The sequence below is a fragment of the Pteropus medius genome, unplaced genomic scaffold (genome assembly GCF_902729225.1).
Source record: "Pteropus medius unplaced genomic scaffold, Ma_sr-lr_union100, whole genome shotgun sequence".
NCBI classification, from domain to species: Eukaryota; Metazoa; Chordata; class Mammalia; order Chiroptera; family Pteropodidae; genus Pteropus; species Pteropus medius.
The window spans coordinates 2,892,369-2,918,458 of NW_024348242.1; the positions used below are offsets into that span (position 1 = coordinate 2,892,369).

Consider the following 26,090-nt stretch of genomic DNA (forward strand, 5'->3'; position numbering starts at 1 on the left):
TGGATTTTCACGCTGAGTGAGCTGAGAGCTATGGAAGAGCTCGGAGCAGAGGAGGGACACAAACTGATTCAACATCTTAAAAGGCTCACTCCACCTCCGATCTGAGAAACAGACACAGGAGGACAAGGGCATGGTCAGGGAGACCCGTGAGCGGGCTTCCGCACCCTCCAAGACCTGCTATCACCCGCCTGGCCAGGAAAACGTCAGAGCCAGTAATACAGCGGTGCTCCCCCAAGGTCGGAAAGCCTGAGCCTGGTCAGCTTTGCCACCCTATACGCCTCGGAGAGGCCCAGAGAGAAGGGCCTGCATCACCATCTTGGTTTCCTCAAGACTGGCAGGATGCCCAGATCAAATCAATACTGAATATAGAGGAGTTTAATCTTCACTTGTTTAAGCAGTGGCTCAGCCTCCACGATATAGCTTCATCTCATAGGCTTGATAAAGGTTTGCAGCCAGACAAAATCCCGCAGACTTCTTTACAGACCTCCAGGCAGTGAGGCAGGGTCACCCCTGGTGGTCAGTCACACAGATGTGGGTCAGGACAAGATCGGCCCCGGTTCAGACGAGAGGTGGTTTGGGGAAGGAAGGAGGCCCCGTCCCCAACCTGAATGAAACACACCTCCGTCCACCAAGATGTACTGCTCAGCGTGCCACAGAGCAATTCATAAACTCTGCAACTTTTCCTATTAAAAAAGTAGACAAAATAAAAATATGTGTCCTAGTAGCTGCTAGGGCGTGCAGGGAGCAGAAACTGTGAAGTGACGTCGGTGTCATCCAGAAGATCTGTCCACATTCTGACGTGCACATCCCTTCTCCGACACGTCCCTTCTCCGACACGTCCCCAAGACGTTGCCGGAAGCTTCACCACTTGAGCTACCTTTTTTTTTTAAGTCCAATTTATCCCAACTTGAGCAATGAACAAATAATCTAGATCAGGACCTCTCACTACAGATGGCTCTAATTTTTTTTTTTAATTGAGATAAAAATTCATATAACACGAAATTCTCAATGAAAGGGAACAATTCAGAGACATTTCGTACATGTGCTATGTTGCGTAATCACCACCTCCATCTAGCTGCAAGTCATTTTCATCACCCCAAAAGGAGACCCCAGCCCCTGTGAATAGCACTGCTATGAACATTCATGAACATTCAGGTTATTTCTGAGTCCCTGTTTTCTGCTCTTTGGGGTATAAACCTGGGTATAGAATTACTGAATATTCTAATTTAAAAAAAAAAAAAAAGCTTCAACAAGAATTATACGCTTCTCTCCTCTCCTTCCCAACCTCAGCATTCTGTCTCAATGACCAGGGAGCATGGGGGGCGGGGCACCCAGCTTCCCTGTGGGGTCCTCCCCAGCTCAGCTGGAGGGGCGAATAGGAGAAAAGGGTTTCTTCTCTCTCACCCTCGAATGCCACCGCGTGGGTGTTTGAGATTTTTCAGATTTCATTTCTGTGCTAAAAATTTAGAAGCCAGATACAAAATGTTACAATTCCACAGCAAAGAAAAAAATCGCTTCGGGGGGGAAAAAAAAAAATCGCAAGGACTAAATGAGAGAATTTGTGCAAAGCGCTAGGCGACGCCAGCCCCTTTTTCTCACTTCTGGGGCGAAGGTGGGTTAGGCGGTTGCCGTCTTCATTTTTCGTTTAAAATATTCTTAAATTAAATTATTTCCATAAATAATAAATGCACGTGGCATACAACCGAAAAGGTGCCGGTGAGTACACGGTAAGAATTGGGTGGCCTCTCTGCGACCCCAGGCCAGCCGCTTCCTTGACAGGACGTGACCAACGCAGGCAGTTTCGGGGGAACCCTTAAGGAGCCCCACACGCACCTGCGACCACACACTCGTGTTCCCCTTTGTTCCCACGCGGGGCGGCGCTCCCCACCGCGTCCTCCATCTCGCGTCATCCACGAGCAGCGCCCCTTGCGCCCCCGCCGCGTCCCCGTGGCGGACCCGCCTCGGTTCCCCAGCAGCCTTGCCTGGGTGGCTCGCGCTCATCGGACCCGGGTCAGGAATTCCCAGACCTCCTCGCGCACAGCGGCCGCGGCCATGTGTGGGGCCACGCGGACATGCATGGCGGTGACAGCCAGTCCAGGGGGACTCGCTGGGTCAGAGGCGGGGACGGCTTTCATTTCGGTCGATGATGATCGTCGGCGCGCTTTGCAATTAAGAGAAGGGGTCTCTGGGGAAAAGAGATGCGCCCTACCCGAAACACGTCCAGGAGCTGAGCCACAGAATGATCTGGGGGAGGCGCTGGTAACCCCATTTGGAGGCGGGAAAGCTGAGGTTCAGAGATGCCACCGAGTGACTCCGCCAGGTGCGCGACCCCGGGTCTGGCTCTATTCACCACCCAGTACCCGGCCAAGCTGCGTCGCAGTCACACGCCACCGGGCCGGCCAGAGCTGGTGCTCTGCCTTGAACCGCGAGGCCCAAATCTGTTGATTTATGGCTCTGCTTTGATACCACATTAATCACCATAACTGTTAATTGAGCTAATACAAGCATCATATGTGACTAATTACACATTGCAGATGACAAACTCTTCCAGATGAACTTCACTGCTCGAGGCCATCAGCGTGGCAAGTCGCGTTTTAATTACAGACCAGAAGGTGCAGGGACGGCGTGCGCACGGGTTAGCGGCTCTGGAGCCTGACCACTCCTCCCTGGGCGGTGGCACGGGGCGGGGCCTGCGAGGATGATGAAGGAGGCTGGTCATGCCTTCCGAAAGCTCCGGGCCTGGGGCGGACCCCTTCCCCACCCCGCTCTCCCATCCCCTAGTCCAGACATCTGCGCAGCGTCGGGCTGCACTCCCATTCCGGCCCAGAAAAGGAACCTCCGACACCTTTCCTCAGGAGCTGATCAAAGGCCTGTTATCAGTGACCCTTTCTGGAATACCCGTCAACGTTCTGTCAGTTTGCCCCCTCTGGCAGAGCAGAGAGAATCAGGCCACAGTGGTGGAGACATTCCGAGGGTGCTGGGAGACCAGGAGGAAGCCCCGGCTCCTGTTTTCGCCACAGACACAAAGAAGGCCCTCGGGGCTGAGGGTGCAGAAGGGAGCTGTGGGGGAGGCGTCTCCAGGTGCTAGGAATCCAGAGGCAAACACGGGGGGTCTGGCCTTTTCTCAGGAAGACCGCATTCTGGTCCTGAGTGAGGGAATCCACATCACATGTGAGTAAACCACCCATATAGGTGACACAGAGAGATTCATTCAGACCGCGATACTGCTAAGCAGACAAATCAAACAGAGCGGTTATTTATAGAGCGTGTCTGGGCCAGAGAAGGCACCATTGGGCAAGAAGCCACAGCGTGACCCGTTAGAAGCCGTTTTGTGGCCAACTCAGAATCCCAGCTCCCACCACTCTGTACTCACCCACTCCCAGCCACCCTCTGGGGCAGGATCTAAGGTGCTTAGGATGGCTCTCAGGCTGGTGGCCCATTAGAATCACGTATGGAGCTTTAAAGTACCCAGGTAGACCCAGAATCGGAAAGAGGTGTTCAAACAAATGCTTGCACGTGAATGTTCACAGTAGCGTTATCCACAATGGCCAAAAGGCAGGAACAACGCAAACGTCCATCAACAGATAAATGAATAAGTAAACTATGGTCCATCCATACAGTGGAATATTACTCAACCATAATAAAGGAATGAGGCGGTGACACACTCTACCACCTGCGTGAACCTCAAACACATTATTCCAAGTAAAAGAAGCCAGACACAAAAGGCCATATATTGTATGATCCCATTTACATGAAATGTCCAGAACAGGCCAGGCCACCCAGACGGGAAGCAGATTGGTGGCTGCCCCGGGCTGGGTGGAGGGATGGGGAGTGACTGCTCATGGGGACGCGGTTTGTTTGGGACGATGAACACTGTTTTCAAACTAGACAGATGTGGTAACTCCACAACATTGTGAATGGACTGGCCAGGGAGAGGAAGACGGTGCGGTGGAGAGCTGGTTGGGAGGCAAATATCTGGGTCAGGAGGGAGTTTAAATTCTCAACACCAGACCATAAATCCAGCTCTGCACTTGACACTCAGCATCTCATGTTAACATGCCCCTGAACCTGGGGCAGCCTCCGACTGCCCCGCAGAGTTGCTGCAAATCAGCTCTTCTAAGAACTTAGGCCGAAACCCAACCCCACCAACCGCCCCACCTCGCTGCTGCCCCTCCACCCCACCCCACCTGCCCCCTGTCTGTTCCCCACACCTCAGCGGACTGAAGTTTTTCCAGTGGGGAATGCTCCAGGTCACTTCGCTGCTCAAGCCCTCCAGTGGGTCCCCATTCTACTCAGGGTAGAATTCGAAAATGCTGCCCTTTGTGATGTGGCCTCACCACCAGCCTGGTCTGCTCTGCCCTGTCCCACGAACCCTCTGGCCACACCAGTCACGTTGCTGTTCCATGAACACACCAGGCACCTCGGGGCCTTTGCACTTGCTGCTCCCACAGCCTGGAGCACCCCCGCCCCAGACGGCCACGGGATCCGCTCCTTCACACTCCTGGGCCTCTGCCAGTCAGCCAGGAACAGAGGTGATGCCCCACTCACGACTCCCGGCTCCAGCCCAGCTTCATCTTTCTCCACAGCACTCACTGCCCCCGCTAGAATCTCCACCTCACAAGGGAGCCGGGATTTTCATCTGCCTTGTTCATTCATATGTCCCCAGAGTCTAGACCAGTGCCTGACACAGAGTAAATACGCAGTAAATCAGTGTTCCTTGAATGAATGAATGGATGAATGAATGAATGACAAAACAAGTGAGTGGGTACAGATGAGATTCATAGGATAAAGTCTGGAAATCCACTCAGGCAGTTCCAAGTGTTTGTTCGAACACCTGTTTCCGATTCTTCTGGGTCTAGCTGGGTACTTTAAAGCTCCATACGTGATTCTAATGGGCCACCAGGGTCGGAGAAGGGAGTTCAGGACTGGAGAACGTTTCCATTTTCTACAAAAAGAGAGTTTATATGCACAACTTGCCTTGTTATATTTTTTTAAACAAAATCAATAGCACTTGGATCCCACTGAATAAAAGAGAAAGGAAAACTCATGGAAGGAAGAGGGGCCGCCACACAAAACAGAAGCCTGTCTGCGTCACAGACCGCGCTCTGCCAGAGGGGCCTGGGGCTCAGGCCAAGGACCAGCGGGGGCCGGGAAACAGGGACCGAGTGTCCCCACGCTGCCAGGCGTGACCCGCACCAGGCTGGCCAGAACGAGCGAGCCAAGAGGGCCGCGGAGAGGAGACGGGTGGTCCTTGCTCCTGGCCCTGTGGTCAGACCCCACAATAGAGAAAACCCAGCAAACAAATGCCTTGTCCCCACGGCACCCCCAGAGCAGGCAGCAGTGGGGGAGGGGCAGATATGCGCCAGCCCCCTGTCCCCAAGAGAGGGCTGTCCCAGTGACCAGGGCACTCGCTCGCTTCGCCGGCACCTGCTCTCAGTGGTGGGGACAAAGGAGCCCAGCTGGCCACTGGGCCACTCCCCAGGGACAGTCGGTCAGGAGCCTGTGCCAGGTGCCACAGCAGCCACACTCACGGGCCCAGCGTTCACTTACAGACAGAGCTGCCCTCACACTCGTCAGGCTGCACTGGACGGAGGGTCCCACCTCCTTTTTCCTGTCTTTAACCCCAAGCTTCTTACCGCCACCACTGGCCCCGTTTCCCAGGCGAGGGCCCCTTGGGGCGGAGACCTTTCTCCTCAGTGGACGCTCCCTTCCCAAATCAAGTCAATTTTCCAAACAGAATTCATCTGGTGCACCCCGAATTAACCCAGAGGGGGATCCAAGGAGGGCGCTCAAAGTGACGGCACGCAGGGGCACAGAAGGACCTGGTCTGGCAGCTGGGGCAGCCCCGCGCCTCCGACCCTGGGCACAAAGCCGAAGACCAGCTTCGCGGAACCGGGAAAGGAAAGGCTATTGACCGCTGGGCCAGAGAAGCGAGACCTCTGGTCACACTCGGAAAGACACCGCTCGCTGCCGAAGGCCCTGCGTCGGCTCCCCACGCTCTGAGACAAAACCCAAATCCCTTCTGCAAGCAGCGGATGTGACTCAGCCGTGAAAAGGGACGAAGCGCTGACACCCGCCGTCCCACGGGTGAACCCCGTAGACACCCGCCATCCCACGGGCGAAGCCCGCAGACATGATGCTGAGTGAGGAAAGCCGGGCACAAAAGGCCGCATGCTGCATGATTCCATTGACACGAAATGTCCCAAACAGACGAATCTATAGCGACAGAAGGCGAAGCAGTGGGTGCCAAGGTGAGGGAAGGGGTGGGGGGAGGGGAGCAGCTGCATAATGGGTTCAGGTCTCCTTTGGGGGCGATGACGATGACGTTTTCAAACTAGAGAGAGGTGACAGTTGCACCGAACCCTGCAAATGTGCTCAATGCCACTGACCTGTGTTCACTGAAATGGTTGTTTTGCAGGTGAATCTCACCTCGATCGTTTTCTGTTGCATTCTTTTTAGGATCATTTTTAACCCACATTCTGCTCTCACTCTGCACGGCCCGGCCTCACCCGAGTCCTGTCCACCTCTCCAGCTGCATCTACCGTCATCTCGCCCACTCCCTGCCTGATGCTGCTTACACTGGACATCCCAGCTGAGCCGCCAACGAGATCCGAGTTCCAGACCTGGCCCTACACGATCCACGTACCTCAGTTTCCCCAACTGTTAAGTGAAGGAACTGGATCGAGTGGAAGATGCAAACTCATATATCCAGAGCCACACTCTCCAACGGTTTAGCCAATAGCCGGGTATGGCTGTTTAAACTTATATTTAAATGTCTATGAATCAAAATGAAGTGAAATCATCAGTTCAGTTCCTTAGTCACACTGGTCACATTTCAAGTGCTCAATAGGGACATGTGGCCAGTGGCAACCGTACCGGACAGAGAACACTCCGGTCATCGTAGACATTTCTGTTGGACGGTGCCGTCTGGAGAACTCGAGCAGGCAACGTAATGAGCGATGCATTCTGAATGGACTGTAAGCCCAGGACAGCTGGGCCTCTACCCGCGGCACCTACAAGGGTGCCTGGCCCATAGTAGGTACTCAACTAAATATCTGTTGAATGAATTGGGAGACGTGTCTGCGGGGGTACGGCCCCCACTCACTGCAGCCAAGAGTCCCCCACTGGGATGAGTGCTGCTGCTATGCAAACAGACGCCCAAAATCCAGATTTTAATCCTAAATCTTCCAGCTCTTGAAATTTGGCTCAAAAATTATTAAAGCACTGGGCTGGCCAAACAGCTATGTCCCTGGGCTGTATGTGGCCACAACATGCTGGTTTACAGCCACTGCAGGAGGAGGTGGCAAAGGTCAGGGGCTCCCAGAACCCCACACAGAGAAACGAGCAGGTTTGGAGTCTAAGCCCTCCGGTCACTCCCCAGGAGCCTGGAGCCTCGGGCCTGGAGGAAGCAGCCAGTTACATTTTCCCCCTTTTAAATATGTGCTCAGCACAGAAACAATATGCCCAAGCCCCAGGTGACATTAATATTCTAATTCCAATTTCTCACGCTGATGAAGGTGGCCGGCTGCCACTGTCCTGGAATGCTAACAGCTCTGAAGGACTCGCTTAGAAAAGAGTGAGTTAGAGGAGAGAGTGAATAATAACCACCGGCTAAGTTGCGAGGCCTTCAAGCCACGGCTGGTGGCCAAGGTGGAGGACCCCACACCAAGCCTGCCGTCCGGGAGTCAGGTCAGAACTGTGGGGACCACGCTGGAACCACATGGTTCCCCAAGACGTGTCATCAGAAAAGGGCCCCGGGGCCATCGGGTGGCTCTGAGGAAGAGCAGTGGAACATTTTTAAAGCCGAAGAAACAGAGGTACGTGGCTCAGATCTACAGGAACCCCTCCTCCCAGCTAGGGGGCCGGGCAGGCCCACCCTCCACCCTACCACCCACAGCCTTCCTGACGCATCCAGGAGCCCAGAAGCCCCTCACTCCCCACCCCATCACCCCTTCCTTGCCCAATCCCGTCATGCTCGGAGGCCTTTCGGTGATTCACTGATGAACCCTTGCTGAGGACCCCGCCCGGGCCAGTCTGGCCCCAAAGCACTTGCGATGGCTTTAAAATAAGTCTGCAAATCCTGCGACATGCTGGGATGGAGAGGGAGCGTCAGATTCCCCTTCCCTGGGTTATGGGCTGACCACTAACGAATAAAATGCGATGCAAGGGACCCCGAGTGACCTCGAGGCCAGGTCATTGCAATGGACCGAATGCATTATTAACGAAAAGCGTTTTAGGTAGCTCAGTGGAGAAAACATAGATGTATATATATGTTTTTTATATGAGCATCCAGCAGGCGATCCTAACTTCCAGATAGGCAATAAAAGTCTACTAAGCCTTAAAAAAAACTTACAAAATCGTTATCACTAAAAAGAAGTATGTTGGTATCAGTAAATGTTTGTATTTCGACAGGGTTGTCATAGAAATAATCGTTTAAAATCTAAAATGTTAAGGGAATGAGCCAAGCGCTACCTTTTATCAGTTCTGCTGCTTGTGACCTGTCGTTTCTGTTAAGATGACCCACGGAAAGCTGTGATAGTCACGCTTTGACTGGGATTTGTGGGCGCAGCCCTGCGCTGCCTCTAGGGGGCGGCATCAACGATGTTTTCGTCTTTTGACAGTCAGCATTGCAGCCACACGCCAGGTGCAGGAGACTGAGATCATTTCTGAAACAGTTTTGATTGGCAGGGTGAGGGTGGGGGACAAGGAAGAACCTCTCATACCAGTAATTGCTGGCAGATGGCATCTACTGAGTCTGACGGCACTCTAGGCACCGCAAGTAAAACAGGGAAGGGGAGATAAAAAAGATTCACACGACTCTGCCCTCGATGAACTTGGTCTATGGGGGGAGATAAGGCATGTGCACATTTTCTAGATTTCAGCCAAGAATGCCAGAGCCTATCCAAGGAGCAGGCACTGCCGGGCAAGGGAATTTGAGAAGCATTCACGGACTTCATCAAGACTCTGGTTGCAAGTGACAGAAACCCAACTCAAAATAGCTTGAGAAAAAAATAAAAAGCGTGTTGGGTCCCATGCTGGAGAAGTTCAAGATCAAATTCCTACCAGAAACAGTTACTTTTGGGTCCTCGGACAATGTCACCAGGAAACTCTCCCCTAGTCCATCTCTTAGATTTGTTTTTCCCAATGTTGCTTAATTCGCACAAAGTTCCAGGGGGTAGATAGCTTCTGCGATGACTCCAGTATTCTCCAGCGGGTGGCACTCACAGCTTTGTGTGGTCCTAACCCCTTGAGTAAATCCCTTCTGACTGATATAATACTTCAATGTGGGAAGGAGGTCGTTTCCGTGATTACGTCACAATAGATTGTCGCTTGGTGGCTTTAATGAAGCAACCTGCCATATGGAGAGGACCACGTGGCAAGGAACAAAGGCCCTTGGTCAAAGAACAGCCCATAAACACTGAAACCCGCCAGCAAAAATGTGAGCACAGAAATAGGTCCTTCCCCAGCCAGGCTTTCAGATGAGACCCCAGCCTGGTAATACCTTGATTACAGCCTTGTCGGAGATCCAGAAGCAAAAGCTAACCCATGCCTGATCCTGGACCCACAGAAACTGGGAGATGATAAACGTGCGCTGTTTGAGGCCATTAGTTTGTGGTAATTTGTTACACAGCAATAATAACGGATAACTCCAGGCTCACATCCTGCCAGCTTAGCAAGGAAGGCCTCTTCCCCAGCTCTTGCAACAAATATCCCAGGGCCAGCCCTCACTGGCCAAGCTTGGGTCAGGTGCCCAAGCCTGATCCAATCCGCGAGGCCCAGGAGATGAGATGCTCTGATTGGTCAAGCACGAGTCATGAGCCCGCCCATGGAGAAGGAAGAGAAAGACCACACGGCCTGCAAGCAGGGGAGGGGGTTCTCCCCGCCCACACACAAAAAAATCAGGGTGTTAGTCTCAGAGGAAGGCAAATATAGCAGACAACCATGCTCACATGACAGTATTTGGCTGTGACATTATGTGCGAGAAGAGATGAGCAAAGCCACAAAAATGAACATTAGGGCACACAGTAGGTGTTCAAACACTCAGTGAATGGAGAAGGGTATTAAAGCGCTGCGAACCTTTCTTAAAGACCCACGGGAATTCAAGCACTGCACTGAATTCTTACACATCTCCCACTGTCCCCTCTCACAGACGAGAAGCCTATGGCGAGAGAGGTGAAGCTGCTCACCCAAGGTCGTGGAGCTAGCAAGTGCCGGAGCTGGGATTCGAACCCGGGCAGTCTGCCGCCTGAGTTCATGCCCTGGGTTTCGACGCTGAGCTGAAGTCGTGCTTGAAACAGCGAGAGGAAAGAAGCTGGAGGAGGAGCAAAAAGTATGCTAATTAAGCAGGGAGAGCGCGAAAGCTGCCAGGAAGTGCTACGGAAGTTCATTCCTCACTCCAAACACTGACTTCAAAGTTCACAGAGATGGAATAAAAGGAGTGAGGAAGCCTTAAAGGATGGGGAAGACTGAGAAACTCCAGCGCCTTCCTCCCTCATACTGTCCTCCGTGCTACAGCGAGAGAGAAGCCGAAATCAGTCGCCCCGATGAACTGATCTGAGATGACAGGCAAACTGACCAAGTAGGAGGACGAGGCCACTTCGGAGCGCGGGTAAGTGGGGCTGCTGCGAACGGCGAGGCCGACGCCTCCTCCCCCAGCACTTTTCCTCCTGAAATATGCAGACCCTCTTAACAGCTCGGCCCATAAATTTAGGAGAAAAACCCTTAAACTGGGGCGGGCGTGGGGGGGTGGTGGGCGGAGGGATTAAAAAATACATCCTAAGAAAATAAAAATTTCATCATAAATTCGTGGTGCTTTCCAGAGAGCCTTTTCCATTAGAAACAAATGTGCTGCAGAGACACAGATTGGGGAACTGGAAGATGTCCCTTTTCTGTGACTGAAGCTCCCAGAATCTGGACAAAGGCCAGGAGGAGATCGGTTGGCATTCCAAGCCCTCTGGAAACCATCAACAGCTGGACTACTGGGAGCAGAATCACGGGAAGCATCGAGGACCAGCACCTCTTGGCAAGGGGCCTGGCTTCTCCGGCGAGTCCCCGTCACCCTGTCTCTCCGTTAGCTCCACCTCCTCGGCTGTCAGTTCTTCTATCTGCCATCGCTTGACCACACCCTGGCTTTCTTCAAATGTCTAGAGATCCGGGCGCGGTGCTGATCTCTGCCCAGCGTTCCTGGTGGGCGGGATGGACCTTTGTAAATCTTTCTGAACCCTCTTTCTATGTCTGGGGGAATCCCCAATTTATGAGGCAGCAGGAAATCGCTAAATACACTCTGAGATTTCCATGCCATGAAATACTATACAGAAATTCGAAAAAATAGGACAGTTCTACATGGACATGAATATTGGGGAAGAGGCAAGGTGTGTATAAATTAAAAACAAACTTAAAACTGAGCTTTATATATATATAATATATATGTATTATATTACATATATATATTATATATATATATATAGAAAAACAGAGCAAACTGATAAGAACGATCACCTTTTGGAAGAATATGAAATTGTTCAGATGGGACTTCAGACTTCTCTGTAATATTTTTTGAACTCTTTTTAAGTCTTTGACAGAAATAGTGTTATGCATTCACCAAACTGCTTTTGTTTTCCTCCTGGTACACAGAAAAACTCTGTTTCCCAGGCCTCTGCCTGAGGAGGCAGAATGGAATCATGCGCGCGCGCACACACACACACACACACACACACGCGTGCAAAGACAAGTGTGATTATAAGAGGCCCCGATGGTTCACACCTTCCCTTCAAATGCTGTGCTGTCCCGGCTAAGGCATTCATGACTGACTAACTAGTAATTACCCCCAAGCCACATACATCTATTTTCCCCTTTTTCCACATTTAAAACAAAACAAAACAAAACAAAAAAAACTCTTGCTTTTTAGCAACCTAAAATGACTGCATTTGCCAGATTCCCTTGCAGCTAGATGTGGCCATGTGACTTAGTTGGGGCCGGTGGCCTTAGTTGGGGCTGCTAGGACTCTTCCGTAAAAGACAATTGAGGCACATCCTTTACCCTTTGTCTGCATTGCCATCCTGGTGCCTGGAATGGAGATGAAATGGCTGCATCTATAGCGCCATCGTGGACCGTGAGGACAAAGCCCACCACACTGGAATGGTAGAAGGGAGCGAGGGTCCACAAGGATTGCATGAAACAGAGTCAGCCCACGGTCCTGAGCTACGCAACTCCAGAATCTGACTTGGGAGAAAAACAAACCCCTCCCTTCAAAGCCACCAAGCAGCACCCCTCCTGAGTCACCTGGGTTCATGCACCCTAGCAACTAGCACCAGCAAATTCAGGGGGTCCCCACCGAGGCCGTCTCACCAGCCCCAACAGGGACCCGGAAACGTCTCAAACACTCTGGGGCTCCTCCCCACCTCCCTACTCCGTTCCCAGCACCCGCTCATTCCATCATCGAGGTCGGCAGTCCATCTGCACCTTCGTCCACGTGGGGTACGGGGGGTATGTGTGAGAAACAGCATGGAGCGGCAGCTAACAACCGAACGGCCTGGATTAAACACACAGCCCCAACACTCATTAGCTGCGTAACCTTCTCTAACACCTTGACGCCTCAATTTCCCCTTCTGGGCTGGTCGAATGTCCTGGATGAGCCCATATACGTAAAGCGCTCCAAAGTGTGACGGGCACAGAGAAAGCGCTATATAAATGTCAACCGTTTCACAGACGTGGGAGACTCTTCTGGTTGTTTCTATCGAAACGGCCTCGCGCAGTATGAGTCACCCTGTTACTCTGTCTTCTCACTCGACTGCAAGCCACGGTCACCCCTCCAGGACAATGGACGCAAGTCCCACCTGCCCACCACAGAAACGGCACCACTCGGCCAAGGGCCACTTTGCCGACGGACAGCCAGGCCATCTGTCTTTTCACCAGCTCGAACAATGCCGCTACGAATGATCTCGAACGTGCAGCCTTAGCTAGCGGTGCTTTTTTCGGCAGAAAATGTGGATTTCCCAGAAGTGGGTCCGCCGGGTCGGAGACTAAGTTCTCTTTCAGGGACGTTCCGGATACTCCACCCTTTCAACCAGGGCAACCAAAACATGGGCGACATAACTGGACAGTGAAGCAGCCGCAGGAGTTTCGGCTGCAGCCCGGAGAGCCCCCGCGAAGGGCAGGCGGGCCGAGCGCGGGCTCCCGGGGGAGCGGCACTGGGGGCGCCGACCCACACGCGAGGGTCTCCCAGCCCGGGGCTCTCCCCACCTCGCCCGCTGGGCTCTCTTGGTCCAGGAGAAGCGGCGGATGTTCCTCGGGGAAGCCGGCCCTGCCTCTCTCTCTGCCAACGTGTCTCCGATTCCAGCTCCGGAGACAAGCCTCTGACTTAAGCGTCACCCATGGGATTCAAGATGCCATCCCCACAGCCACAGGCCCTGGGTGAGGGGTCGGCAGGCGCCCAAGTCGGTCCAGTAAAAGTCAGTCCCGGGATTCTTGCCGGGACAACTAGGAAAGGGACATTCGAAGAAAGCCGAAAGCTGACTGTGGCCAATTGTGCCACGGGCGCTGGGAGCCCATTGAGACTTAGGCGACCACGGCGGGAAGGAGAGCCAAGAGAGAAAGCGCGAGAGCAGAAACTCTCATTCAGAGACGGTGAGCCCCTGGAGCCAGCTACGCCTGAAGCTGTGTCTTCCTCGACCCTCGCAGCTCCGAGGAGCACTACGTTCCCGATTTTGTCCCTTGCAACTATGAGAATCCAGATTACCACGGTGACAGACCCTTGCATGCAGCATTTCATCTCCACGAGTGCACCCGAGATCTTAGTATGGAACCGTGAAGACGTCGCAGACCCCGGCGTCACGCATAACATAGAGGGAGCTGTGTTCATCTTTAAAACGACCCGGTAAGGAAAAACACAAAGTCCTAAGACAGAGCCAGTGATCAGAGCTCTCTCGAGCATAAAATAATGAACTGGTGGCTCCTTTAATACTAGTTTCCTCCAGCAGCATCCCTACAAGTGGTCTTCTGAGCTGTGAGCCATCATGGAGCTTTGCCTGTAGAGCAAAAAATATCTTGCATACACACGCTACTATTTTTAACATGCTACATAAATGCTACTGTAATTACCAAGACCCATTCGTTCAAAAGCATTACTGAACTGATGGCAACTTTCGATCAATATGTTTTTCTTCCTCAAACGAGGGATACCAAAGCCACAATTCTTCTCATTCAGACAAACTAGATAATTTTTTTGACATTCAAGAGGGGTTCTTGTTCTTGATCACAAAGTGCTGTAAACACACATTTACAGAGCATTCCCTGCTTGACCATTTAAGAAAAATTTTGTCTTTAAAAGGGCCAGAAAGTAGGTCATTTATTTAGGCTCTGCAGATCCGATGATCTCTGTCATTAACTACTCAACACTGCCATTGTTTTGAGAATGCAGCCATAGACAATGTGTAAACAAATAGATGCAGCTGTGTTGCAATAAAACTTTATTTACACAAACAAGTAGAGGGCCGGATTTACTCCATGGGCCATAGTTTGGTGATACCCAGTTTAAGAGGCACAGAAAATAATAAGCACTGTGTCAGGATCCCAGGCCAGCACGAGATCAGATGGAATCCACGCATCTCTAAAACATCATGGAAGGAGATGAAGAAAATTGAATCTGATTGACATAACTTTTTACCTACACATCTACAAACAAAGCAAGAACACCTGTACTGGCAAAGTAACAATACACTGTGCCAGAATAACGACATCATGAACACAGAAAGAATTCTTTCTTTGAATAGTAGTGGTTCCAGCAAGAAAAATGCAACCCAGTTCCGATCCAACCTCTGCCAGCTGTTTCCAGGTACAAATATCATACCTGAGCCCCAGTTCCCTCAACTGTCCTAACAGCATTATGAGTAATGGCCGCCACTTATTGAGCGCTGAGTATGTGCTGGGCATCGGATCCTCTTAATTTTATTCTCATTAATGACATGTCATTACATCCATCTCACAGATGCAGAAGCGGACTCAGCCACCTCAACCTGCGCCCCAGGGCTGTGGGGAAGATCACACGAAAGGCAAAGCCCAAGTCACAGATGTCAGTTCCGTCGGTTAATGTCATCATTAACAAGTAGTGATTTGGTCCCAACTCCAAGGACAGTGATGAGCGTACAGTTGGCACCCGGTAGACATTTACTGAGCAAATCTATGAATCGCCAAATCCTTGCGAACTACACCCTTCTCAACCCCTCTACAGCCACCCCTGTGGTCCCAGCCACCGTCATCGCTTGCCTGGACTCCTGCAGGAGCCCCTCTGAGGTCTCCTACGAGTAAAAGCCACCGGCTCTGATCCCTGCCACCTCACCTACTGCTCTCCACTCACCTACCCGACTCAGGCTTCACGGGCTTCCTTTCTGTCCCTGAACCTGCCGAGCACATGCCCACCTCAGGGCCTTTGCACTGGCTGTTCCCGCTGCCTGGAACACGCTTCCCCAAGAGAGCCGCCTGGCTCACACCCTCGCCTCCCGAGGTCTTTGCTCAAACGTCACCTTCATGGCCCTGCTTTTTGATGGTAAAACATCCCTCCCGAGTGCTCCCTCTCTGCTCCCCCTGCCTCCTGGTTCTCTGGCACTTGCTACCACTCGATAAACGTTTCACTTATGAATGAAGCTCAGTGTCTGCCTCTCCCCACCTCGATGCTAACCCCACAAGGACAGGGGCCTGTGTCTGTCTCGTCCCTGCTGTATTCCCAGCTGCAAGCACAGTGCCTGCCGTAACAGGCACACGACGAAGAATGCACAAAGGCGGGCGTGAAGGAATGGGGCGGACTGGAATGAGGTTTCGAGGGAGAAGATCAGCAGCGGGTGAGGCCAGGGCCTGTTTTACAGATGAGGAAACTGAGTCTCACAGAGGTCAAGGGGCTAGACCAGTGCTCCTAGATCTCCCAGTTTCTTGAGAGAAGCCAGAAGTCTCCCACTGAAATCTCCCACTTTTAAAATGCCAGCAACTAACAAGAGACATCTGCAGGCCAGACATGGCCCGAGGGTCAGCCAGTGGCTCTCCACCGGCCCCAAAATGTTCCCATTCCCTGCCACCCTGGAAGCCACTTCTTTGGCAAAACGACATTTGCAATCTGCATCACGCCACCCCCTCCCACTCCCCCTGCCCAACCGTGAGGTTTGGAGCAGACGCAGGGAGTACAGGGTCCTCCACCCAGCCTCCCAGCCCTGCTTCCCCATAGCCCCTCAGCTCCTGCCTGCCTTTGACACTGCTAACCTGGCCCCTCAGCTCGCCCGGGAGAGCCAGCAGCCTGCAGCAGCAGATGGCCCAACTACAGAAGGGAAAAATACCAAGGCAAGGATATAAATACATCGACAGCACACAGCACCGAGAGAACCGGGCAAACAAAGGGAGCCGCGGATGCCGAGAGCCCCGAGACCAGGCAGAGCCAGCCCGCCCCTCCAGAGTCCTGGAAGGAGGGCCAGGACCCCCTCAGGCCCACGGAGTCAGCCCGGAGCGCCGGCTGCAGCCACAGCAGTATTTTTACGTGTCCATTTGCTCCGATGCATGAAAAGCCCCGGTGGGAAGCATTCGAAGCACAAAGCAGATATTAGAGACGGCGTTATTTACTGAGTCACCCTTCCTAGGCACTCAACTCCGGGCCCGGGAGCACAGCTGTGATGAGTTAGGTCCCCCAATGGGTTAATTTAGGTTAACACCCGTGAAACAGCCCAGCTCAGGAGCACCGGGCGATTCCAGACACTCCATCACCCTCAGTAATAAAATACAGCAAATCAAATTGGACTCTATTGATTTTTTTATGTAACTATTTTGGGGCCGAAGCGTAAGGCAAGGGTATCGATCAGTGAAGGAGTCAGGTGTCAGGGAAGGGAGACTGGAGCCCCCCGACCGTGGACCCCAGGCGGTGGGCGTGGGTGAGAGGGGACGTCCCGATTCATCTCTGAGGGACCGCGGCTTCTCTCTCTCCTACGCTGGCAGAGGGGGCAGCAGGGGTGCGTCCGGCGCCGAGTGAGAACACACACACCGAGCGCCGGGGTAGAGAATAAACGGCAAACGATGGCCCGCCTCACGTCTCCCTGCGGGGCCTGTCACAGCCTGACGTTAACTTACGTATTGGTTTGTCCATTGTTTTATTGTCTCGCTCGGCCCTCGGCATGGGGGGACACGTCTCTTGTGTTCCCTGCTGTGTCCTTGGTGCTTAGCACTGCCTAATGTGTCTGCTGAATGAATGAATGAATGAGTGAGTGAGTGAGTGAGCGAGTGAGTGACCAAGCTGGCGTCTCTTGAGCACTTGCTGTGTGCCAGGCACTGTGCAAAGCACCTCGCAGGGGTCTGCCTTCCTCCTGCCTGGCATGCCCTTCTCCGCGTCGGCACTCTGGTCATTTAGGTCTCAAATGAAACCACTGCCGCCTTCTCCGAGAAGTCTTCCTGGCTCTCCCAGTCGCTCTGTGCCCCATCACCTTAGGTCGAAGGCGAGGAGCATACATTTCTGCCTGGACTTTCCTGTTTCTGTGTGTGTTGGCTTCTGGTCTCACTGTCACGCTGAACGGCCCTAGATTGCAAGCGGAGGTCACGGGCACCTCGGCCTGAGTGTGGGGAAACCGAGGCAAAAATCCAGGACAAGGAAGCCCCTAGGGCAAGAGAGACCAGAGTCAGGCGCTTTGGGGAGCTGACCCCCCCTGCCACTCACGCCTGTGTTGTCTTCAACAGGTCCCTGCTTTCCTCTGAGCCTTGGTGTCTCCATGTGGGGACACATCTGAGTCCCCAACCTCTCCCTGGGCGGTTGCTCAAGAATCCACTGAAATCCCAAAGTGAGAAGCCACCTGGCAGGTGGCTGAGGGCCCTTCCCTCATCACCTCCGACCCCCCACCCCCAAAGGAACCACGGGCCATGCCCCACAGCCCGCCTCACACTGTGGGCGCTCCCCAACCTTGTGACGAGATCAGCTACGGGGAGCTCGGGGCCTGCTCTAGGCTGAATGTGTGTGTCCCCCGAAATCCACACATTGAAACCTACCCCGCAAGGCGATGGTGGTAGGAGGCGGGACCTTTGGGAGATGACAAGGCCATGAGTGAGGAGCCCTCATGAATGACATTAGTGCCCCTATAAAAGGGAACCCAGCCCCTCCCGCTACGTGAGGACACAGAGAGACCTGGGTTCTCGCCAGAATGTGACAACGCCAGCACCTTGGTCTTGGACTTCTAGTCTCTAGAACTTTGAGAAACAAACGCCCGCCATTGGCCAGCCACCCCGTCCGCAGTGTTCTGTGACAGCAGCCCGAGCAGACGACGACAGGACCCAGCTTACAGGTGGGCAGACCAAGCCTCACAGACAGAAGGGCCAGACCAGTGCTCCCAGCTTCTTCAGAGCCAGATACCTGGATCGCAACACTGACATCTCCCGCTTTTTAAACGCTGGCAACATTTTGGATGTCCGGGGACCAGCCCCGGCCCACGGCAGCCGTGGCGGCCCACCCCGGCCTGCTCGCCAGCTCCACGTCCCAAAACGCCAAGCCCCTTCCCTGCCCATGCACCCCGGGGCTCCGGACTGAGGGGTCCGACGCTAGAGGCCCCAGAATTCCCCAGAATGGGTTTCTCAAAAACCCGACTCTGCCCCCACCTCGAGACATGTCCCTGAATCTCCTGGGCCCAAACTGGTCTCAAACCCAATAACCTAGCCGCAGAACTGAGCGCTCAGGGACATGCAGAAGGTCGCGGCTGGGGCCCCCTAGTCGCTAAGCGCTGACTCAGATGACACGCCGTGGGTTCCCTCCGTGCCCCGTCCCTTCGTGCCGCGTGACCTCGCCCAAGTCACGGCACCTCTCTGAGCCTCGGTTTCCTCATCTGCAAAATGGGGCAAATACAAGTCCTCACCCCGCTGGGAATGTCGAGGACCCAGCGGAGCAAAATCTGCTCGCGAAGTGTGTAGACCACACAGTCCGCTCTGGATCCCACATCCGGGCTGGGTACGGCGTCCTCTCTGCTTCTGAGGTGCCCCGAAGTGGGAGAACCAGACAAGAGACCAAAGGCAACGGAGGGGGACATCTGTCTGCCCGACTCACCCTCCGACGGAACCGACCATTCCCTCGAGGGCACGGGACTGGAAGGTTCCTGGCGGCCTGCAGATCGACTCCAGTCTGCTCATTTCGATGGCTCTAACCCTTAGTTCATATTAATAGATGTCTTAATTGCAGACAGAGAGAGACGGAGAGAGAGACAGAAAGACAGAGAGACAGAGAGACAGAGAGAGAGCTCGCGAGCTCGGATAAGCTGAGAGGAACTAAAAGCCCCCTCAAAGGCCAGCACAGGGAAGGGACTCAATGACCAGCCCGCTTTGCAGATGGGACAAAGGAGACTCAGGCTTGGGGAGTGACTTGCTCAGGGTCCCCTCCGCAAAGCGGGTTGGTGGAGGAGATGCTCCAAGACACCTTTTTGCTCCAGAAGTCCACTCACTCACTCACTCACTCACTCTGGGGCAGAGTTGGCAGAGCCCCCGTCACCCCGTGATGCTACCTGTGGTACGACGGTGCTTGCCCCTCCCCACGGGGATGGGAGCAAAGCATTTGCTGAATCCCACAGCTTCAAAGGGAAATGGACTTCTCCGGCCCCATCAATTTAGACGCAGCAGAGGAGAAAGGAGCTGCCGAGCCACACACAACTGGAGGGGAGGGGGGACGACTCATCCGGGAACGAGGTCCCTGGAAAGGCTGCGCCGGCCCAGAGACCACCCGTCCAGTCTTCACGCCAACAGGCAAGGGGTTTCTTTGGCTCCCTTAGATCAAGGATACCGCCATGCTAATTGTTGGCTCTGAGCATGGCAGCTCATGCAGAAGCCCCACGCCCCCCAAGTTCCCAGCATCCGGGGGGGAGAGGAAATGAAATGATTTACTCTGGGAACTTCCACTGTACCGCCATTAAATCACTCAGGGGAGGCGACGGCATTTGCATACCATTGCCTGCCACCTCCCAATGCCACCTCTCTGAAGAGCAACGCCACACACAGGCAACCCCCCTCATCATCACTATTGCAGGTAATGAGAGAACTATACCCCATGCTAAGGTACAGTAGCTAAGAGCCTTCTGCTTGAATCCCCTCCCCCAAATCCAACAGGCTCTACTCTGAAGGCGCCTCTGTCAGGGGCTTTCTACCCACCCCGACTTTGTAGACCCCGAACATAATGGGTCAGGGATGCGAGGCGCGTCCATTTTCCCCAGCAGGGACTGTAACAGCACCGCTAATTTGCAAAGCCATAGCATGCACGAAAGTGGCTTGAATAATGGGGCCCCCTAGTCGCTAAGCTGGGGGATTTGTGCTGACTCTTACCAAGTACAGTTCCATATGTTTAAGCGCTTGCAAGGCTGAAAGAAGCACACCCACCACACTCTTTACCATGGCAGCTACCCACGCAGGAGCGGGGAGGGGGCACGCACAGACAGTCCCTGTGCAGGATGGCAGAGTGCGTGTCCTTCCTCACCTCCGAACTCAGGCAGCCCCTCTGCCAGAGACTCGGTCAAGCGTGGTCAGCCACTCATGCCAGAAATGAGCCCTAAAAGCCAACCGGCTCTGAAGGAAGCCCCAATTAAATCCTACAAACCTTTCAACCAACGGTAGGCAGCTAAGTATCTTTCAGGAATTTCAGCCTTGTTTTTTTCCCCAGCTCTCCTAACTGGTGCTAAATATAGAGTTATCAAACTGTCTCTCTTTATGTCCCCAGTGGAGACTGGAGAAAGACAGACATGTGCTTCCAAGGGCCTGGCGATGACATGGGGGCTCGCTCACGCGCTGCCCGGCAAGGCGGCACGGCCCGGAGCTGGGCCGGCTGCGGGCTTCAGGGTTGGTCCACCTTCCCGCCCAGGACCCAGGCCTCCCAGAGCCAGGCACAAGCTCTCCCACTGCCGGGGGAGGAGGCGAGGTGGGGAGGGCGGTGGTTCGCCGTGTTCTCTTGCAAAGCATTAGGCTGGCAGCTTCTCTGAGAGAGAGATACCCAACGCTGCTTCCCAGCACATCCAGGCGAACGCTGACCCCCGTGCACAAACAAAACAGAGACGAAACTGCGATTTTCAAGTGTGAGGGGTTGTGCATTTTGGGGGAACAGGTCCCAGGGCGATGGCTAAAGGGAGACAGCCTGGACCCCAGCAACAGCCCCGCTCACGTATCCCAGAGCCAAATGCTGAGAGCCAAACAGCCATCATAGCTGCTTATTAGCCAAGCGGCTGGAAGATCAGCCACAGAGTGAACGGGACACCGTTCTACCCTCGGGCTGAGCCAAGGCTGAAAGCTGATGGCTATCTATCTCCCACGAGGTTTCCTCCCCGCCCAAGGTCTTATTAAATATTTTGGGTGACTCGAGGTCATCTCAGAGGAACACAATAATTACTTGTTCCATGCAAATACATCACACACGAAGTTAGCATACGGGGTTTGCTCCTGACTGCAACCTTCCGAGACAGCTAAAGCTGAAAAGTTAAAGTGCTGTTTTTCTACTGCATTCTGAGTGTCTGCGCGGTTGGTTTGTTAAGAAAAGGGGAAGAAAATTTCTAAAGCCACGGCTCCCTGCTCCCAAATCACAGGGCCTCGCTTTAAAAGGTCTGGAGAACCGAGCTCCCCAAACGCACGGGAATGTCGCCGGGGACTGCTGGCGGTTCGTCCCAGCCTTTAGGATTTTCTCCTCTGCTTGGCGTGGGGGGAGGGGAAGAATCGGCCTCTGGGGATAAGCTTCCTCTAGAACCAACGCGTAGCCACACCAAGGAGGTAGGAAGCTTTCCAAACTCCACCGGAGACAGAAAATACCTATTTCGCCTTTACCCCTCGCTGCGTTTTGGCGACAGCTGCGCGGGTGGCAGCGAGAAGCCCGGCTCCCCGGCACCCGGGCTCTGGGCGCCACCACGGTCAGGAGGCCCTGAGCGCCCAGGGCTGCCTGGCCGCCTTGGGGTCACCGAGCTAGGCCAGCCGGGTTTCCAAGAGGCGAGCAGCGGGCAGCGCCTCCGCCAGAGGAAGGCCACTGGTGTGGGGCGGAGGGGGGTGGGGGGTTGGAAAAGCAGGAGAGAGCCGCGGGCCGTGGGGAAGGGCTGGGGACGTGCCAGGCTGCGCCGGCACAGACGACCTGAAGGCTGGCGCCCCGCAGGTGTCCTGGGAACTCACGGCCCTGCGTCCGCGCGCATCAGGAAACCGACAGAGAGGGTTCCCACCGACGCCCTGCCACAGCAAAGCCCCGCGAGAACCAGGGCCTGGGGGATGGCGCCCCAAGGCGGGGCGGAGAGGGGGCTAGATTCCTGGAGGCGCGCCCCCACCCGCCCCGAGAGGCTCCGCGCCTCTGGTCTGCTGCCCCCGCGCGCCCTGAAAGCATCCGCAGGGGAGCTGGGGAGAAGTCGGGCGCGCTCGCGCTGGGCGAAGGGGTCCGTGCTGGGGACCCCTGGGCTCCCAAGGTCTCCCCGGATCTGTCTGAGTGCGGGAGAGGCGAGCTGCCAGGGACTTGAGCAGGAGGTGGCCGCCCCGTGCGGGAGCCAACTTTGTGCGCGGCGGTCGGAGACGGGGTCCCGGGGACGCGTTACCTGGGCACCGGAGCGCAGTCAGCGCCAGCAGGAGCCCGAGCGGCGGCGCCCGGGCCGGGGGCGGCATGGTGCTCGGCGCGCGGTGGGCGCGGCGCGCGGCTGCTCGTGTCGCGCGCCCGGCCCGGCCCGCGGCTCCCTGGAGCAGCCCCGGCGGCTACGCTCGGGCGCCGGGCATGTCGCTCCGCGGACGCGGGAGGCCGGTGCGGGCGGCGCTTCTGGGCTGCGCCGCTGCGCGCTCTCTGGGGCTCGGCCGGGCGCGGAGAGGAGAGGGGCGCGAGCTCAGCGCCCCGCGCCCTCGCCGGCGGCCCCGCACTTGGCCCGAGTTGCGCGGCCCCCGCCGCCGCCGCCGCTGCCGCCGCCGCCGCCGCCGCCGCCGCCGCCGCGGCTCCTGCGCCCCAGCGCCCGTCCCATCCCGGTCGCGCCGCCGCCGCCGCCGCCGCCGCCGCCTCTGCCCGCGCCAGCTGCCGGCCGCCCCCCGAGCCAGCGAGAGAGTGAGCGAGAGAGCGAGCGAGCGCCGGGAGGAGGGAAGGGCGGGGAGCGAGGGGCGGGGAGGCCGGGGGAGGGGCCGCCGCCGGAGCCGGGGCAGCGGGCGGCCGCCCCGCGATAGGCAGCGGGACGTGCCACTCCCCGGCGTCCCCGGGGAGGGGCTCCTGGCCGCAGAAGAGACCCGCGGGGCGGTCGGGGAGGGGGCGCGGGGGGCAGGGACCGCCGGAGGGGCGACCTGCCGGGTAAAGTGCAGATAGACCCGAGCGTGCTCGGGGTGTCGCGGTGGGCGCTCCCAAGGTCGGGGGCTGAGGCAGACAGGGGAGGAGCCTCGGGATGGGGCAGCGGCGCCTTGAGGGAAGGTGTCTGCGGGGGACAGGGACTGCGAGGCTGAGCGCAGACGAGAGGTCCGGAGATGGATTTGGCACAGCTTGGGGGTGCCTTGACGGAGGGGAGGGCAGGGCCGGGTTCTGGGAGTCGGGGTACCTGAGGAGTTTCCACACGGCACTAGGACTGGGCGGCTCCAGCGGGGGCGCTGGCCGGGCGCGGGCAGGGGCCCTAATACAGACCCTCAAGACGGCGTCTTGAAGATGGCTGCCCAGGTGAGAAGCAGGGCCCCTCGGGGGCACTGATCCTGGAGCGACAGGATGCGCCTTACCCCTTCTCGCAGGCAGGGAGAGCGCGCCGAGGCGCAGGGGGCGCGGGCCTGAGCGGATCAGACAGCGCCAGGTGCGGCGGAGGCGGAGACGGGGACTGGGCGGTCAGTCTCCCGGCCAGGAGCAGGGTCTCAGCGGAGCTGGATCACAAGTCCCGGATCTCCCTGGGCGCGCCACCCACCCACCCCCAACCAGGGCAAGGCACCCGAGGCTCTGCAAAATGGGTGGCTCATGATGGGCACACGTGGAGCGCGCCCGCGGTCCTCAGGTATCTTGAAGGTTGCCCCACCCAGCTGGAAGAGCAGGGGGCCTGCTGTGGGGGCACCCTGGGCTGGGGTCCTGGCACTGCCACAACCCCCATCATACCAGCCAGTGGCTCCAGTGGTTGTGTTTTCCATGAAAAAGTGGGTCAAACTCTCTGGAAACCGTCAATAAGGCACAGACAGGGGATGACTTCGGTGTCCTGGAGTCTGGGCCGAGAGTCCTGGCTCTGCTACTCTTTCCTTAGTCCTGCAACCTGGGACGGGTCATTTAAGCTCTCAAGCCATCTGAGAAGCGGACACCCTTGGGGCATCCACCTGGTGTCCCAGATAACGCACAGAACACCCCTGACCTAAGAAGCAAGAGAGCGCATCTAAAGGGATCCACTGTCGACATTATTCTTCTCATCATTATGGCCATTATTATTATGTATCTGGTTTTCCTCTGCAGGCCCAGAGCTCACATCAGAACAATCCTCTGCCCCTCCCAGCGGGCGAGGGGAATGCGGGGTGTGGGGGGAGCACCTGCTTCATTAGTACAGACAAGCTCATTAGCAGAAGCAGCACTTTCCTCTCAGATGAAAGAAGAAAGAAAGAGCTGGGGGGTGGGGGGGCAGGTGGAGAGTCTGCAGCCCAGGTTAATTGTGAAACACAAAGGGACTTTCCTGTCATAGCTAACAGGCTTCCTTCTCAAGGAACTCAGCCCGGACCGAGTCCCTTTTGGGCCCCCTGGCAAGGTCTAGGGTACTTGAAGAGCCAACATAACAGTCTGGATGATGGTGGTCTCCTTGGGTCTGGCGTGGCCTGGGAAGGGCCCGTCTGCCCCCTCTCTGTGACCATCTTTCCAGCGGGCAGGATGAGCCCCCAGACGCTGCCAGGCCTCTCCTTGGGACTGTCTGCGTCGGCTACCACAGCCACCTCTTCTCTTTCCCACCCTCTCATTCATGAATATTTGCTGAGATGAGCACCTACTGTGTGCCAGGCCTGTGTGGGGTGATGGTGAGTCAGAAGGTGAGCGGAGTGTGTGCGCATGCTCCTACGGGAGTTCTCTGTGGCAGAGGCAGAAAGCGCATACACAGCTAATCACGAGGGAATGCCACAGCAGGGGAGTGGGTGGCCGGAGTGGCCCAGGGCGTTTATGCCAAGGTGCCCCATGTGTTCGACCAGGCAGCAGGTCGGGCAGGCTGGGAGTCTGTGACCAGAGACAAGAAGTCATTTTCTGGCAGGGGTGCATGGGGAGGGGTGAGCCAATCCAGCGAGTCCCCAAGCCAAGGGTCATACATACAGTATCAGGTGTGATGGCAGACAGAGATCGCCTACCTCCTCCCCACTCAGGACCACCGCATCACATGCCACATAGGCACCCCACTTCCCCAGGGCAGAGCCAGGGCGGGGCATAGGCACATTCAGCCGCCCACCTACGCAAGCCCCCAGCTCGCGACACGGCAGCCACGCCAGCCTCCGTGTACCCACTTCAGTGCCTTTGCACTTGAAGCATCCTCTTCCTGGCACACCCTTCCGGGGTCTTCCTACACCCCTCCCCCCTCAGATCTTAGCTCAAAGCCTCAGAGAGGCCTCTCCAGACCAGGCCCTCTGAAAGAGACCCCCCACCCCCCTGGCCCTGTTCACTTATCCTTCTAAAACTCCGCTGTGGCAGAGCTGAAGTGGACAGGCAGGCTCCCGGCCCTCCGGGCCGATGATGCTGGCAATGGCTGAACCAGAGGCTGGGGAGAGGGCTCTGGCTCTGCGAGTGGCTTGTCCATCCCCTGCTGTGTGACTCTGGACAAGACACCGAACGCTCTCTGAGCTCCTCCTATGTGACTAGAGGTGAGAACCGCGCTCTGCCTCAGCCTATCCCGTGGTTGGATGAATATTTCTGCATATTAACCAGGCCTCCGAGTCTATATCTAATGCGGTATTTGCGGGGTCATTCCGAGCGGGGAAAGACGCCTTCTCTAGTCATGAGGGTTCAGGGAAGGTGGGTGAGGACGCTGGCTGCAACGACCTAGGAGACCCCAGGGCTGGGCAGATCCGTCCCCTCACTCCCACCGGGCAAACCCAGAATCTCATAGCGGGGGGCAGGATCCCAAGAATCACACAACCCCAACTCTCCCCCTGCATGCAGATGGGGAAACTGAGGCCAGGAA

The 26,090-nt window shown here is 55.8% G+C and overlaps 1 protein-coding gene across 1 annotated transcript in view; it reads right to left on the reverse strand.

Annotated features, from left to right (window-relative positions):
- The window catches only part of LOC120615992 (transmembrane protein 132B), a 245,614-nt gene extending 223,002 nt beyond the window's left edge, over positions 1-22,612 (reverse strand). Inside the window, exon 1 of the mRNA XM_039879241.1 lies at positions 22,545-22,612. Within this exon, the coding sequence (XP_039735175.1) occupies positions 22,545-22,611 (67 nt within the window). The 5' untranslated portion in view covers position 22,612. The remainder of the gene's footprint in view (positions 1-22,544) is intronic.
- Positions 22,613-26,090: the final 3,478 nt, after the last annotated feature.